At 36.4% G+C, this 15003-nt stretch overlaps 1 protein-coding gene across 1 annotated transcript; it reads left to right on the top strand.

The window, feature by feature from the left end:
• The first annotated feature begins 12023 nt into the window (after positions 1-12023).
• On the top strand, positions 12024-13799 carry LOC145949243 (uncharacterized). The gene has a single exon (XM_083060027.1). It carries the CDS (start codon positions 12024-12026, stop codon positions 13797-13799), a length of 1776 nt encoding a protein of 591 aa, XP_082916153.1.
• The last annotated feature ends 1204 nt before the right edge of the window (positions 13800-15003 follow it).

Raw genomic sequence — 15003 nt, 5'->3', positions numbered from 1 at the left:
TCAACCCATCATTTGCCTCCGACGTAACATTGTACTGCTCTGATATAAATATGATCATCGCAATCGAATCACCAGAAAACATGTAAAGATAAAGTAATACATTTAAAGGATAAACATATATTTATAATAATTATAGAAGTATTAAAACACTATACTATACCAACACCAACATATAAGACTACACAACCACAACAACATCGTGGCTTACAACATAACAACAAAACTATAACACTTCAACATGGTAATCAACTAACTTGCAAGATAGACAACAATCTCAACTTGCAACAACAACCATGCCATTCAAAAACAAATTCGCATAGCATATGAGCAACACCAAAAATAACATATTATATGCATAATACATCAACTATATGCATCATCATGCATTCAACTACAAATATATCCTACAAAAAAGGTGACAGTCTAAGTGGCTTGACCCTATCGAAATAAAACGATCATTTTATACCTATTAGATCAACAACCAATTTGGATACAAATCCATAAAAATATAGTTTCTCGGGTTTTTCCACTTACTAGGAAGTCCAGTATTATGTCAATGTAGAATAAGTTGGGTGCGAGCCTACCACGACATCAGCTTACACAACTAAGCCATCTATAGACTTAACCCGTTGACTACCCTCTAAATACTATGCCCTACTAGTACTTAGTTAGGAATTATGGCCTCCGACCTTACCTTACTCGCTGGTCACTTTATACACATATTCCTCGACCTTACCCATATATGGATCAACATTGGTCACTTGTAATAAGTATACCTCGACCTTTGCCCTATATTGTGGTCATTTGTAATTGATGTACCTCAACCTTGCTCACATATTGTATCAATTAAGGTTATAGAGGAAACTCAACTATCTATTTCAAGAGTCAACTACTCAAGAAAGGTTTTTCAACAACTAGGCTCGTAAAGCACCACAAAAATATCCTTATAATAGGATATCCAACTTTTTGAAACATCACTTCCTCTAGTCCTAAGTCAATCAACATAACATGTGTCTTAATGTCTTAAGGCATTTTTAGCACCATCACCTCAATAGTTCAACAATTAATTATCAATATACATTATCCCAAATCAATGTATATAGAACCAACATCATTCAACAACATTAAAGTATCAATAATTTAATCATCAATATACATTATCTCAATGTATATAAAACTAACAACATACATTAACATATAACATGTAATAGATTCAACTAACTTATACATGTTCACCATTTTCTCAAGGAAACAACACATTTTCATAAGGCAACTCACACCTAATTCCATTCTACCTACTCACGAGGTCATTGAGATAGGGAGTCATTAGGATCACCCACATCAACGCCATTCAACTTGCGCATAGCATGGATGAGATAAAGAGCATTTTTTACTCTCACACCTAGCGTGGCTCAATCCTATGCCTAACCTCTAAGCAGAGAGCCTCTACTTGAATCACACTCAACGTCATTAAATTGACACCTAACGTTGTCTAAGCAGAGAGTCTTTATCTTGATCATACAATTGGTGCCCCTCAACTAGGGGTTGTTGAATTCATGGTTGTATGCATGAATTTGCGGGAGAAATGATTGTTTCATTGAGCCTTTGGTGTTTTTGGTTCATAGAGATGAATTTTGGTCTTTGATCTTATATGTATTGCATGTTGAATTTATTATAAGAAATGGGTTGTGGATGACGCATATATATGGATTATGGTATTGTATATGGAAATCTTATATTTTTTAGGGTTTATGAGCCAATTTGTGAGTTTGTTACATGTAGAACTTACCATCTCCCAAAGTGCATCTTTAAGGCCCCAAGCAAGGCTTCAATAGGGGACCTTTGTCTTACTCATGCTAAGCATAAGGAGAAAGAATAGTCTCGGGTTGAAATCACGTTGGTCGGGGTTTGAATGACATCGGACGTGAGGTGAGAGAATTGCCTTGGGTTGGATTAACATCAAGTGCCAAAGAAGTGGTGTCAAATGTAAGGAGAGAGAATCGTATTGAGTTAGTTTGAGGCTAGGCGTGGGACTTTGCCACACTAGGCATGAGGACCTAGGGGGTCTCTACCTAATCCATATCAGATGCGGGTTGCATGACATTAGTGATGGATGAGGCAGAGAACTCTCTGCTTTAATGGGTATGTTATGTGAATCTATTGCATGTTGTATGTTGATTAGTGATGTTGTTCTTTGTATATTGATCTAGAATTTTATATATGTAGAGTATTGTATGGTTGAATTGTTAAAATGTATTGGTATGTTATAAATTAATAATGTTGTTAGATCTATATACATTGACTTGGGATAATGAATATATATGATGATTGTTTATATGTTGATGTTAAGAACGTTATAGGCATTAAAACATGTTGATTGACTTAGGACTATAGAAGAAAGTGTTTTTCAAAAGTTAAATATCCTATAGTGTGGATATTAGTGTGATGCTTTGGAAGGCCAATTGTTGGAAAACCCTCTTTGAGTGGGCAATAACTCTTGGAATGGATTGTTGAGTCTTGATGAAATTAGTTGGAGGATGGTTGATTCTTCACTCCAAATAGCTTTTAGCTTGCTCTCAATCTTCTTCGATGGATTCTTGAAGCTCAAACAACTCAAAAATGGTGGATTAGACTAAGAATGGATGTGTCACTTCCTTGTAGGAAGATAAGCAAGAATGAGGTTTTTTCCACAAGGAGGATTCCTTGATAAAAAAATTTAAGAAGTTTTTCCTCTAGAGAGAACTAAGGACTTTGGAAATGGAGAGAAATATGAATTATACTCATAAATCTCAAACTGAACGAATATTACAAGGGAGAATGTATTTATAAGGGTTGGTTATGGTGCAAACATAGTTAACCTATGTTAGAAATAAACCTAGGTTAGGTTAACTTGCACTTAAGTTACTAACCTTTATCCTAATTAGAGTGGTTTGGCCAACCCAAGCTCTAATGTCACCTTCTTAGATCTAGAATAGCCAATGAGAGTTTACCATATGGACAAGCAAGAAAGGTGTGACCCATGTCACCATCCTAAATCTAGAAGAGCCATTAGGAGTTTTCCATGTGGCACATGTGTTTAGTGTGACTAGACAAGACCATTTAACTTGCTGGCTTACTTGGAAGGACAAGGGAACATGTGGTCCCCACATGTCTTGGATGTCCAACACACTTGCATAAAGCAAATGGGTGTCCAAGCCATGGTGAAAAAGGACAAAGTTGGCCCATCCAAGCCCAACAACATTCATTTGACCATTTCTAGTTACACTCCTCTTAAAATATTATTTCCACCCTCAAATTTAAAAACAATACAAGGAAAAAAACACCTATACTACATGACCCAAATACAAGGTCTACAAATAGGAAAATATTTACTAGGTAAAATACAACAAGAGACAAAAAGGCTAAGAAACAAAATTGTAGCCCAATAAAAGCTTAGGCCTTCTAACTTCTTCACGAGCTCATTCTTCTCGTATCCTCATTGACATTGCCTTTATGATAGGTCCAGTGGTAGGAATTTTGTCATCAAGTCTCCTCTAGATTCTTAGTCAATATTGGAGTAAGGTATGAAGTTGAAAACTATAATCCTTAACTAATTACTAGAGAGGGGTATGGTATTGCGAGGATAGTTAGTGGATTAATGCATGTCAATGTCGTGGTAAACCCACAACCAAGCTATATTATACTTGACGATAATACTGAACTCTCCTAGTTTAAGTGACAACACCCGAGAAATCATCTGATAGGGATTGATATCTCAATTTAGTTGTCGATCTAGCAGGCATATAAGGCACGAAAATGATCGGTTGATTTGGTAGGTCAAGTCACTTAAATTGTTCATCTTGGTATAGGAGATCTCTATAGCTGAATGTGTGATGACACATTAGTTGAGGTGTATGCATATGATGTGGTGTTGTTTAGGGTTATTCATATGGTTAGTTAAGGATGTTGTGGAATGTCACTAATGTGGAGGCATATGAATACTCATATGTGTTGAATTTCTTACTCTTGTAATTAAGGTGTTGAATCAAGTTGAAGTGTTAAGTTGTAGACCATGGTGTGATTTTGTTGTATGGCTTACATGTTGATGTTATTGATAGCATTGTTAACTCCAAATTTTGTCTTCCTATATAAATCAAATTATATGATAAAGTCCATTCCATACATATTACAAAATATAATACAAATTAAAAGAAAAATAAAAAAAAATAAACAACAAAACAAAATAGAAAAATAAGAAGAAAAAAACATGTTGCTCGTATCTTCCATTATCCTCCGTGAACCCCAGCAACTACTCCCCTCAACTACTCTGCTACAATTCTCACAGAGCTACCTTACCACTGCAAATAAATTACCATGCCCTGCAAAAATCTCCAAAATTGCCTCTTAACCAGATTCACAAGCCATATCCCTAAATTTAGGGATTTTGGCAGAGGAAGATTAACCAAATTCCAAAAAAAAAAAAGTGTGTGCCTATAAATACCAGAACACAATATGAACAAGAGAGGATGAAAAAAAATTAATTAACAGAAACGCAACAGAGAAACCATGTTGGCTGGGATATAATCTGAAGAAAAAACTCAAACAAGGAGCACAAGTCGGAACCTCAAATTTGTGGTATCATCTTCACCCAATGTATTTTAACATTTTCTTTTGTATATATAGTGATAATTGTGTGTGCACCTCATTTTTATTACGCAAAAGAGAAAAGAAAAATACTAACCCCAACGATTTGTTGTACGTGCTGATTTCCAGCAATGTGTTCTTCCATTTTGTTTTTTTTCTTTTCCCTTTCGTTTACACTGTCACGTCTCTGCCGTGCTCCGTGAGTCTGTGGCCGAAATACAAAAACCACCTTGAGCCACCGCCATCGAAAACGATTTTCGACAGCGGTGTTTGCTTCTTCTTCCTTCCCCAAACAAATCCGCACAAGAATCACCGTGGGTCACCTTCAAATAACGATTTCCAACGGTGACCCTCGTACCTCCGAGTTACTCTCTTTCACTACCATTTTCCTTTTCTGCTTCACTCGCTCGGCCAGCCGCAATGGTGTCGTGCGCCGATTTTCTTCCGACGAGCACCAGTGCATCGTCTGCGGAGAGAAAGTAGAGAGCTTCTCTCATAACCCTAACATAAGGGTTTCTAATGCTTTCCTTTCATTCCCTTTTATGTTTCATAGTTTAGGGTTATTCCTTTTGTTTTTTTTAATTATGTAGGCCAAACCCATTTGATGTGTTGGTCTTTAGATGATCAGAATTTTTTTTTGTTGTCTTCTTTTTTCCTTTTAATTCATGTATGGGCCTAACCCATTTATTCATTTTTCTGAAAAAAAAAAATAAGGTTTTAGGAGTATAACTTACAATATGTTAAATTTATGTAATTGAGGCTAATAATTATATACAAAAATTAAGGCAATTGATTTTATTTGATTATTTAAAGTTATTATATGTTGGATTTTCACATAATAATGATAATAATGAGAATGATAAAAATTAGTAACTATTCCACAAAAAAATATTGAGAATAATATCTTTTATAAATATTGACATTAATAATATCTATCATTTAAAAAGGATTATAGGGATGTGACATTCCCTTAATTTTAGGGCTTAAAGGTGCAAATTGTGACAATTTGTTATCTTAAAATTTTTCTTATTTAAATTCAAAATATAATATAAAAAGTATTATCACATCTTTTAAATAAAAATATTTGAAGATTTTATTAAAAAAATAGTTTATTAGATCTAATATTTTTTTTAACATTTAAATTTAAGATACAAGTTGTGATAATTTGATATCTTTAATTTTCCTAAAAAAATAAAAATATATAATCAAAATCTTTTTTAAATATCACTAGTACAAAAGAGGTATTTCACGTCGGTTGTTTTGAGCTTTTTACGTCGGAAAAATTACCGACGTTAAAACGGGAGACGTAAATTTACGTCGACATTATAAAACTGACATAAATTTACGTCGAACATATCAAGGTACGACATAAAAAAGTAGTGAAAAATTTAAAAAAAAAATAACAAGTGCAAGGAGAACGGGCCGTTCTGCTTGTTCCAGATGCAGAAGAAACGAGACGGTCCAGAGCCAGCTCCACGCCAACATGCTACTGACGTTTAGGTAACGCGGGTATGAGTTAGTCATCCGAGCAACTAATAATATTCAAAAAAAAATGAAGAAAAGAACAAGTAGTAGTGAAGATGGAAATAGGGAAAAGGAAATGAAAAATACATAAAAAAGGGAAAAGGAAACGTAACGTTCTCACAAATGTTAGCCTGAATGTTTTAGCTCCAAAAGGCGTAAGCAAAAGGCGCAGATCTGCAAAATATTCGAAGGCTTTAAGCACAGAGAACAACAAAGCTACCAGCAAAATATTCGAAGACTTTAAGCGAAGAGAACAACAAAGCTACCAGCTTAGCACGTTATTTAAAGAAGGTGAAACCTTTTTTACGTCGGATATAATAAGGTCCGACGTAAAAATGTCCACAAATATTACAAAAATGCCACCGCATCTTTTTTACGTCGCTTTTTGTGTTAATCGACAAGAAAATAGTGAGTAAAAGGCTATTTTTCTACTAGTGTATGTATCACAATATTAACAATAATAATGCTTTTTTAAATAATTAAATATCTGGCTTTGGTGTACACCTCTGTCAATTTTTATATTTTGGGATGTATGAGCTGTGACAGTTCAAAAATCCTAACCTTTTTAAAAGAAAAATAATAAACAAATTAATAAAAAATTCCAACACACAAATATTTTCTACCAAAGAACTACGTGACTCTAATTCTTCATTACGCATGGAGATATGTAGGAGCAGGAAATCACTCCTGTCGAGCCAAAAAAATGAAAATAAAAATATTATCTCATAATAATATAAATAATTTTAGTACTCATTAAAATAAAATAAAAACATTTATTAAACTATATATTTGATTGTTAATTTATATTAATGTGGGGGTGAAGTAAATATTTTAAAAGTTATAATAAATTTACTTAATTAATTAAAGGTAATCGTCTTAAGACGAACGTTGTAAGGTGCTAATACTTTCCTTACACGTAATTGACTTCCGAACCCAAAAATATAATTTTCGTAGACCAATTTCTAATTTTTCCAATATTTTTCCGTAAAAAACAACATTGGTGGCGACTCCATAGTTTTCAATCTATTTTTCGCCGTCCCGTTGCGATCTCGGTTGCGACAGATGGTGACTCCACTGGGGATTACTTTGAGAGTCAAGCCTATAATAATTAATTAAGCAAATTAATAATAAGTTTTAAAATGTTTACCTCACCTTTATTTTTAATAAATATTTTCCTTATTCATTATTTGTCTTATTTTATCTATTTGTGTTGGGTATTTGAACTTTAGGGTAGAAGATTTTGTTATATCATGTGTGTTGTTTGTTTCGCAGATTGGGTAGTTTAAGATTACTCCCTTCACACACTTCACCTATACACTTTCACACACGTTTATGAGCGAGGTCCTATGCTCGGACTTGAGTGCAACCTAGGATAAGTAAGAGGTTGAGAGTGATAACCTTCTAGATGTACATCTTGTTTGGTTATCATGAAGGCCTCACCTAGAGTTTAATCCTCTCAAAGGTATTATCACTTCCAATAGTTTACCTATTGTGGTGATTGATATTCTAAAAAGGGGTTATTGGCTCTAGAAACCTGTTTTAGAACTATAGAACCACCTTTTGTGAGGAACACATATTAATGGCCCTATAGCCTTTTATTGTTAGGAGAATCCTTCATAAGATACAAGGGGATCAGTATTCTACCTCTACAGTCAAATAACATAACCTATGCACAAAATAAAGAAACTCTCTCGCTCTCTCTTCCTTTACTACATCATTTTATAACAAGTATCATGCATTTCATATAAAATAGATGAAAATAATTTTTGCATTTCAACAATCATGCAAAATAAATAGATAGAATCATAAATGGCATGTTGCACCCGTTTCTAGGTTGTTAAGGGACCATAAAGACCTAATACTCGTTGTGAACATTTTCTAAGAGACATGGAATCAGATTTGAAGAAGACATTGAAGTTGAAGATCAGACAACCTAATTTGAAGAGTTTAAGGGATCTCAGTAACAAGCTGAAAAATAGCCAACGCCGAACTTTTGTTGTAAGATTTGGAAAGCTTCTTAACCTATTAGAAGTTATCGTGCAAGAAGGAGCTCTCACTGCCTTAGCTCAATTCTACGACCCTCCTTTAAGATGCTTTACCTTCCAAGATTTCCAACTTGCTCCAACAATTGAAGAATTTGAACAAATACTGGATATTCCTTTAGGGAACAAAAAGCCCTACCTATATATGGGTCATTATCCTTCACTAGCTACAACTGCTGCAACCTTGGGGATTGGAGTAAGGGAGCGCTAGCAAGTAAGAAAAAGATGAAAGGAGGCGTTGAAGGTTTCTCAAGAGCCTACTTAGAAGGATATGCATTATGTCTGGCAGAAAATGAAAAGTGGGATGGTTTCATGGATGTGCTCGCACTCATCATTTATGGGATTGTTTTGTTCCCAAATATTGAAGACTTTATTGACTTTGCTGCAATTGATGTTTTCTTGGCCTACAAGCATGAGAGGAGAAGCCTTATACCGACCATTCTTGCTGATACATACCACACACTTAATTTACACCATGAAAGAAAAGGGGGGATGTTTTTGTGTTGTTTGCCTACATTATACTTGTGGTTCATGACTCACATGTTCAAAAAAGGAAGACAGATAGAGACTATAAGCAAAAGTGAATGGGCCCATAACATAGCAAGTCTTAGCGAGAAGACCATTGTGTGGTACTCTTGTGAGCAAGACATAAGAGAAGTGATTTGCCAATGTGGAGACTTCCCTAACGTACCACTGATGGGAACCAAAGGGTGCATAAACTACAATTCAACTCTTGTAATAAGGCAGTTTGGTTATCCAATAAGGATCCCACCTACAGAAGATTCAATCACTCCCTTCATTGTCTATGAAATGAGTAAAGATTTGGATATGCTTAACAGGATTAGACGTGCTTGGGATCGAGTGATTAAGAAAGGAAGAGAGTTGGGGAAAAGAAGTTACACTGTAGAGGGAAGTTATCACCAATGGCTTTGTGAGAGAGTAAAAAAGGTCAAGTTGCCATTTCGTAGCTCAGTTCCAGTTATTGAAGAAACAACAATTCAAGATCCCATGAGTTTGGAGGAAATCGAGGAACTCAAAAAAGAGCTGGAAAAGTCTAAAAATGAAAAAGAGGCATTGAAGAAGGAATTGATACAGACTCGCCAAGAACATAAAGCCTCACAAGAAGAAATTACAAAAGTAAAGAAGTATCTTGAGCTAGCCAACAAACGAGCAAGAATAGAAGAAGAATGCAAGTTAAACACTCGAAGTTGTCTAGAGGTTGCTGCCACAGAGCTAAAATTACGAAGAGGAGAGCGAGATGAGGCTAGAGTTAATAGTGAACAATGGAGAGAGGCATGGAAAAAGTCCAAGGAAGCTGAAAGAAATGCACAAAGGCAACCTGAGGATTTGAAACAACAATTGAAAAGGGTTGTGGTTGAGTATGAAAGTAGAGTCCAAGATGAAAAATAACTAAATGCCAATCTTGTTTTGCAACATCAAGCCACACTAAATGCAAGAAATCAACATATTATGGAACTAGTAGAGGAAGTGGGGAAATTGAGGAATGCTGTTGAAATACATGAAGAAAATCAAAGGTTCTGGGCACGTAACCTCGTGAATCGAGTTCAACAAATCAAAGGAATGCTCAGTGATGCCTCTTACTTATTGCAAAGAGCTGAAGGAATGATAAACCCGCTGTCCACTCCCATAGAGATTCATGCGTTCCTTAAGTATTGCAGAGATATGATATCTCAGATGAAGAAGATGACTACTAGTGATAAATGATCTGTATTTTGCTTTAATTTGTATGAGAAATATCATATGTGTATTTTGTAGTGCTCCACCCTTCTAAACTTTTTGTACTTCACTTTATCTATTTAATGAAGAAGGTTGTTGATGTCTTTCTCTTTACTATTGTTTCACTCCTTCATTTTATATAACTTCATGCTTATAGTATAAAGGAAGTTTGAAAATAAACGTTCGCGCACAAATCTCATATTAAATCTAGTACTTAGAACGTGACATTCTAAAGAAAACTAAAGGCGCTCATGCAAATTCTCGATTCTGTTTTGTGAGACTTAGTACCTATGACGTGACATTTTAGGGAATAGTTTTAGGGGATGTTCACACACGAGCCAGGTGACTTATGGTGCTCTAACAATTTCCCATATACAAAAGCATAATAATTACATTTTCATATTCATCACATACTCATCACGTAATCTTGCACAGTGCGTGAAAGTGAAAGGAAAAACAAGTATTGAGGCAAAGAAAATATCCCTACGACACCCTTATTGGACACGCGCCAAGACCAGGATCATGGAGGGAGTAGTGGAAGATTTGGAACAACATGACGAGTTGAGAGGAGATGTTAATAAGTTGAAAGAACAAATGAGTAAGATTTTGGACATGCTACAATCAATGGAGTCAAGAAGGGATACAAATGGGAATTCGTCTGAGCAACCTCATGTTACACCTGCTTACCCCCCTGGGTTCACTCCTCCACCACAGCCAAACCAAAATACTCAGGTCCAGTTCCCTCCATATGGGTTACCCCAAGGCTATACACCACCAGTGGTTGCAAACACTTCAGAAAATGATCACCACGCTTCCACCATGAACCCTCAAAACCAGATTCATAATACTCAAACTCTATTCCCTCCATATGGCTTGCCTCCAGGATATACGCCACCAGTGGCTAATAATAATGAGAATAATCCCATTACCTCTGTCTTAAACCCACTGAACCAAACACAACCCCAAGATCCAAACCTTGAAACAAGTGGACCACAAATTCCAACTCAACCTCACATCCAAATGCCTTATACCCATGTACATACACCACCGGTTGACACGACTCAAGTTGGAGGCCCCTCGATCCACCAAGGTGTCGTTCCCACATCATTTATCATTACGCACCCTAGCCAACTTGAGGATAACTCATCTAAACACAAAATACAATTTTTGGAAGAAAGATTAAGGGCAATTGAGGGAGTTGATCATTATGGACTCAATGCTATTGATTTGTGTCTAGTTCCTGATATTGTGATCCCTCCTAAATTCAAGATTCCTGAATTCGATAAATATAGAGGGGACACATGCCCAAATAACCATCTCACCATGTATTGTCGAAAGATGGCCTCATGTGCTCACAATGATAAATTGTTGATCCATTTCTTTCAGGAAAGCCTTATAGGGGCTGCCTTGGGTTGGTACATGAACTTGGAGCGAGGACGAATACATACGTGGAAAGATTTGGCAGAAGCGTTCTTAAAGCAATACAAGTACAACATGGACATGGCCCCAGATCGCACGCAACTGCAAAATATGTTGAAGAAGGAGAATGAAACTTTTAAAGAGTATGCCCAGCATTGGAGAGGAGTGGCTGCTCAAGTACAACCTCCTTTCTCTGAAAAAGAAATGGTCACAATGTTCATTGATACGCTCCAATCACCCTTTTATGATAGGATGATTGGAAACGTATCATCGAACTTCTCAGACCTAGTCGTTATTGGAGAAAGGGTTGAGATGGGAGTACGAACTGGTAAGATTGCTCACTCATCAACAGGATCAATGTACGCAAATAAGACATCAACAAATACAAATAAGAAGAGAGGAGGTGAAACAAATGCAGTAATGTCAACCTCTATCAGGTCCAATCGTGTCCCTTTTGCACCTAGTCATCGACCCCAATACATGTATAACCCATAAGTGGCAGCTGTTTCTTTACCTCCATATCCACAACATTATCAATTTGGGATGGCCTATTGATTACCTGCACCACCATCGCAAGTCCCAATACCTCAACAAAATCAATCAAAAACTCCCTCTCCTAATGTGGATAACACTCAAAAGAAAGGAAAAAACCAACAAAGGACATTGGTCTCAATCCCTATGACCTACACTGAATTGTTGCCACATTTGACTCGCAATGGTTTGATAGTGCCATTCCCCTTAAAGCCTATTCAACCACCATATCCAAAGGGTTATGATCCAAATGCCAAGTGTGATTATCATGCAGGGGGTGTTGGGAATTCAACTGAAAGATGTTGGGGATTAAAGTATAAGGTGCAAGACTTAATAGATATGGGGTTACTAAGCTTTAAAGAAGATAGTCCAAATGTGGGGACTAATCCTCTTCCCGGTCATGGTTCCTCGTCAGTAAACATTATTGAAGAAGTGTGTGATCAACAAGTGAAAATCGTAGGGGAAATCAAAACCTCTATGAGGTTCATTTTTTCGAAATTATGTAGATTTGGGATGATTGAGGGAAACCTATTGGAAGCTGAGATGTGTGGCCTTCACCCAACTGCTATGCATTCTATTGAGAAGTGCGATGAATTTAAGCAGATTCTACAAGATCTGATTGACTCAAACTTGGTTCAAGTAAGTCAATTTCCAATTGGAGAGGATGTGTTAATGGCTCAATCAGAAGAAAGACCAAATGTGGTTATCCCAAGACCATTGGTAATTCACTTTACTAGAAATGTGCCTTTGCCAAAACTAAATATCCATAAGCCTCTTATTGTGCAAGTCCCAACTCCTTTTCCTTACAAGGATACCAAGGCAATTCCATGGAAATACAACACAGAGGTGAAGATAAATGGGAATATGAATGAACAACAAAAGAAAGAAGTCAGTGATGGGGAAATCGATGTTACAAATATTGCAGGAGTAGGTGGAATGACCCGTAGTGGTAGGATCTACACTCCTGAAGAATTAAGGGAAGGAGATATAACTAAGAATCTTGGGGTAAAGGGGAAAGCAACCGTCGGTGGAGGAATTAAGCATATCACAAAGAACAATGGAAAAAATGCTATTGTGCAAAATGAGGAAGAGAAGAAGGAAGTGCCAGATGAGGAAGCTTTAGAATTCCTTAAATTCATTCGACAAAGTGAGTATAAACTCATTGATCAATTGGATCGTACACCTGCCAGGGTGTCCTTGCTGTCATTGTTAATGAATTCTGAAAGTCATAGAAAGTTATTGATGAAGATTTTGAATGAATCACATGTAGCTAATGACATTACACTAGATAAATTTGGAGGTATCATTGGTAACATTATAGCCAATAATCATCTCACTTTCACAGATGAGGAAATCCCAGTTGAAGGAAGGGGGCATAAAAAAGCTTTACACATCTTAGTGAAATGTCAGGACCATATTATAGCCAGAGTGTTGATTGATAATGGTTCTTTATTGAATGTAATGCCTAAGTCCACATTAGACCGATTGCCTTGTGATGGGACGTATATGAAATCAAGTTCTATGATTGTGAGGGCCTTTGTTGGATCACGTAGAGAGGTAATGGGAGAGATTGAAATCCCTATTCAAATTGGTCCTTTCACTTTTAATATCACTTTCCAAGTCATGGATATCAAACCAGCATATAGTTGCTTGTTGGGTAGGCCATGGATCCATTCAGCTGGAGTGGTTCCATCTTCCTTGCATCAGAAGCTAAAGTTTACAGTGGATGACAAATTGGTGATTGTCTCAGGCGAAGAAGACATGTTGGTGAGTAGTCCTACACCTGCTCGCTATATTGAAGCAACCGAAGAAGCTCTAGAAACCTCTTTTCAATCTCTGGAAGTAATCAGTACTGCCTATGTGGAGTCATTGCCAAGGAACCCACATCCATCGAAAGCAACAATGATGGTAGCAAAGTCATGATGAATGGAGGATATCAATCAGGCCAGGGGATGGGAAAAAACCTAAAAGGAATTACAAGGTTGATAGAGTTTCCAGATAATAAGAACCGATGTGGGTTGGGATATAAAATTATTGGGGCTAATAAAAGAAAAAATGCAGAGGAAAATAGAGAGAAAAGGCTGGAACGAATAGAGAATCGGGAGCCAAGGATTAAAAGAATTCCCATTTGTGATCTCTATCAAAGTTTTAGAAGTGGAGGACTGGTACACACGAACCAAGTGGCTATGGCTAAAGAAGATCAAAATGTTGATGAACACGTCAACTTGGTGCATCGATGTGACCCTAATGAAGAACTTCACAATTGGACGATCATCAAACTTCCTGTGATTTTTAACTCCTTTTCAAAGTAATTGTAATACAAAACTCTATGAACATGCCCAGGATCTTAGTATCACTTTTTGTTAAATGGGCTTGCATGTTATTTTTTTGGTATATCATATGAATGAAATACATTTTGAGAATCTTCCAATCATTATCTTTGTCCTATACCTTCCCTTCTTTTCCGTTTCAATATCTATTTATCGATTTTATCTCTTGTCAAACCTAAATTGCAGATCCAAAAATAATCACATTAAAAATAATAGCGCTAATATCTCATGTCACAATTTTGATCATCCTATTTACGAAGCCAAGGAAGATGATAATGACACAGAGGCCCCATTCGAGTTGAGAAGATTGGTGGAGCAAGAAGACAAAATAATTCAACCTCATGAGGAAGAAGTTGAAATGATCAATCTGGGAGGTGAAAATGATAAGAAGGAAGTTAAAGTGGGCACTTCCATAAAAGGAGATGAGAGAATGAGGTTATTTAAGATTTTGACCGACTATGTTGATATCTTTGCATGGACATATCAAGACATGCTTGGGTTAGATTCCAACATAGTTGAGCACCGATTGCCATTAATACCTGAGTATCCACCAATCAAGCAAAAGTTGAGGCGCATGAAACCAGAAGTTTCCTTAAAGATCAAAGAAGAGGTCAAGAAGCAATTGGATGCAGGGTTCCTTGCAGTAGCTAAATACCCTCAATGGGTTGCCAATATAGTACCAGTTCCAAAGAAAGATGGAAAAGTCAGAATGTGTGTGGACTACCGAGACCTTAATAGGGCTAGTCCTAAAGATGATTTTCCACTACCTCATATAGACGTTCTGGTAGATAACACTT

The sequence above is a fragment of the Cajanus cajan genome, chromosome 7, assembly GCF_000230855.2.
Source record: "Cajanus cajan strain Asha chromosome 7, NIPB_CcT2T_4, whole genome shotgun sequence".
Taxonomy (NCBI): domain Eukaryota; kingdom Viridiplantae; phylum Streptophyta; class Magnoliopsida; order Fabales; family Fabaceae; genus Cajanus; species Cajanus cajan.
This window is presented reverse-complemented; position numbering and strand designations above follow the sequence as displayed.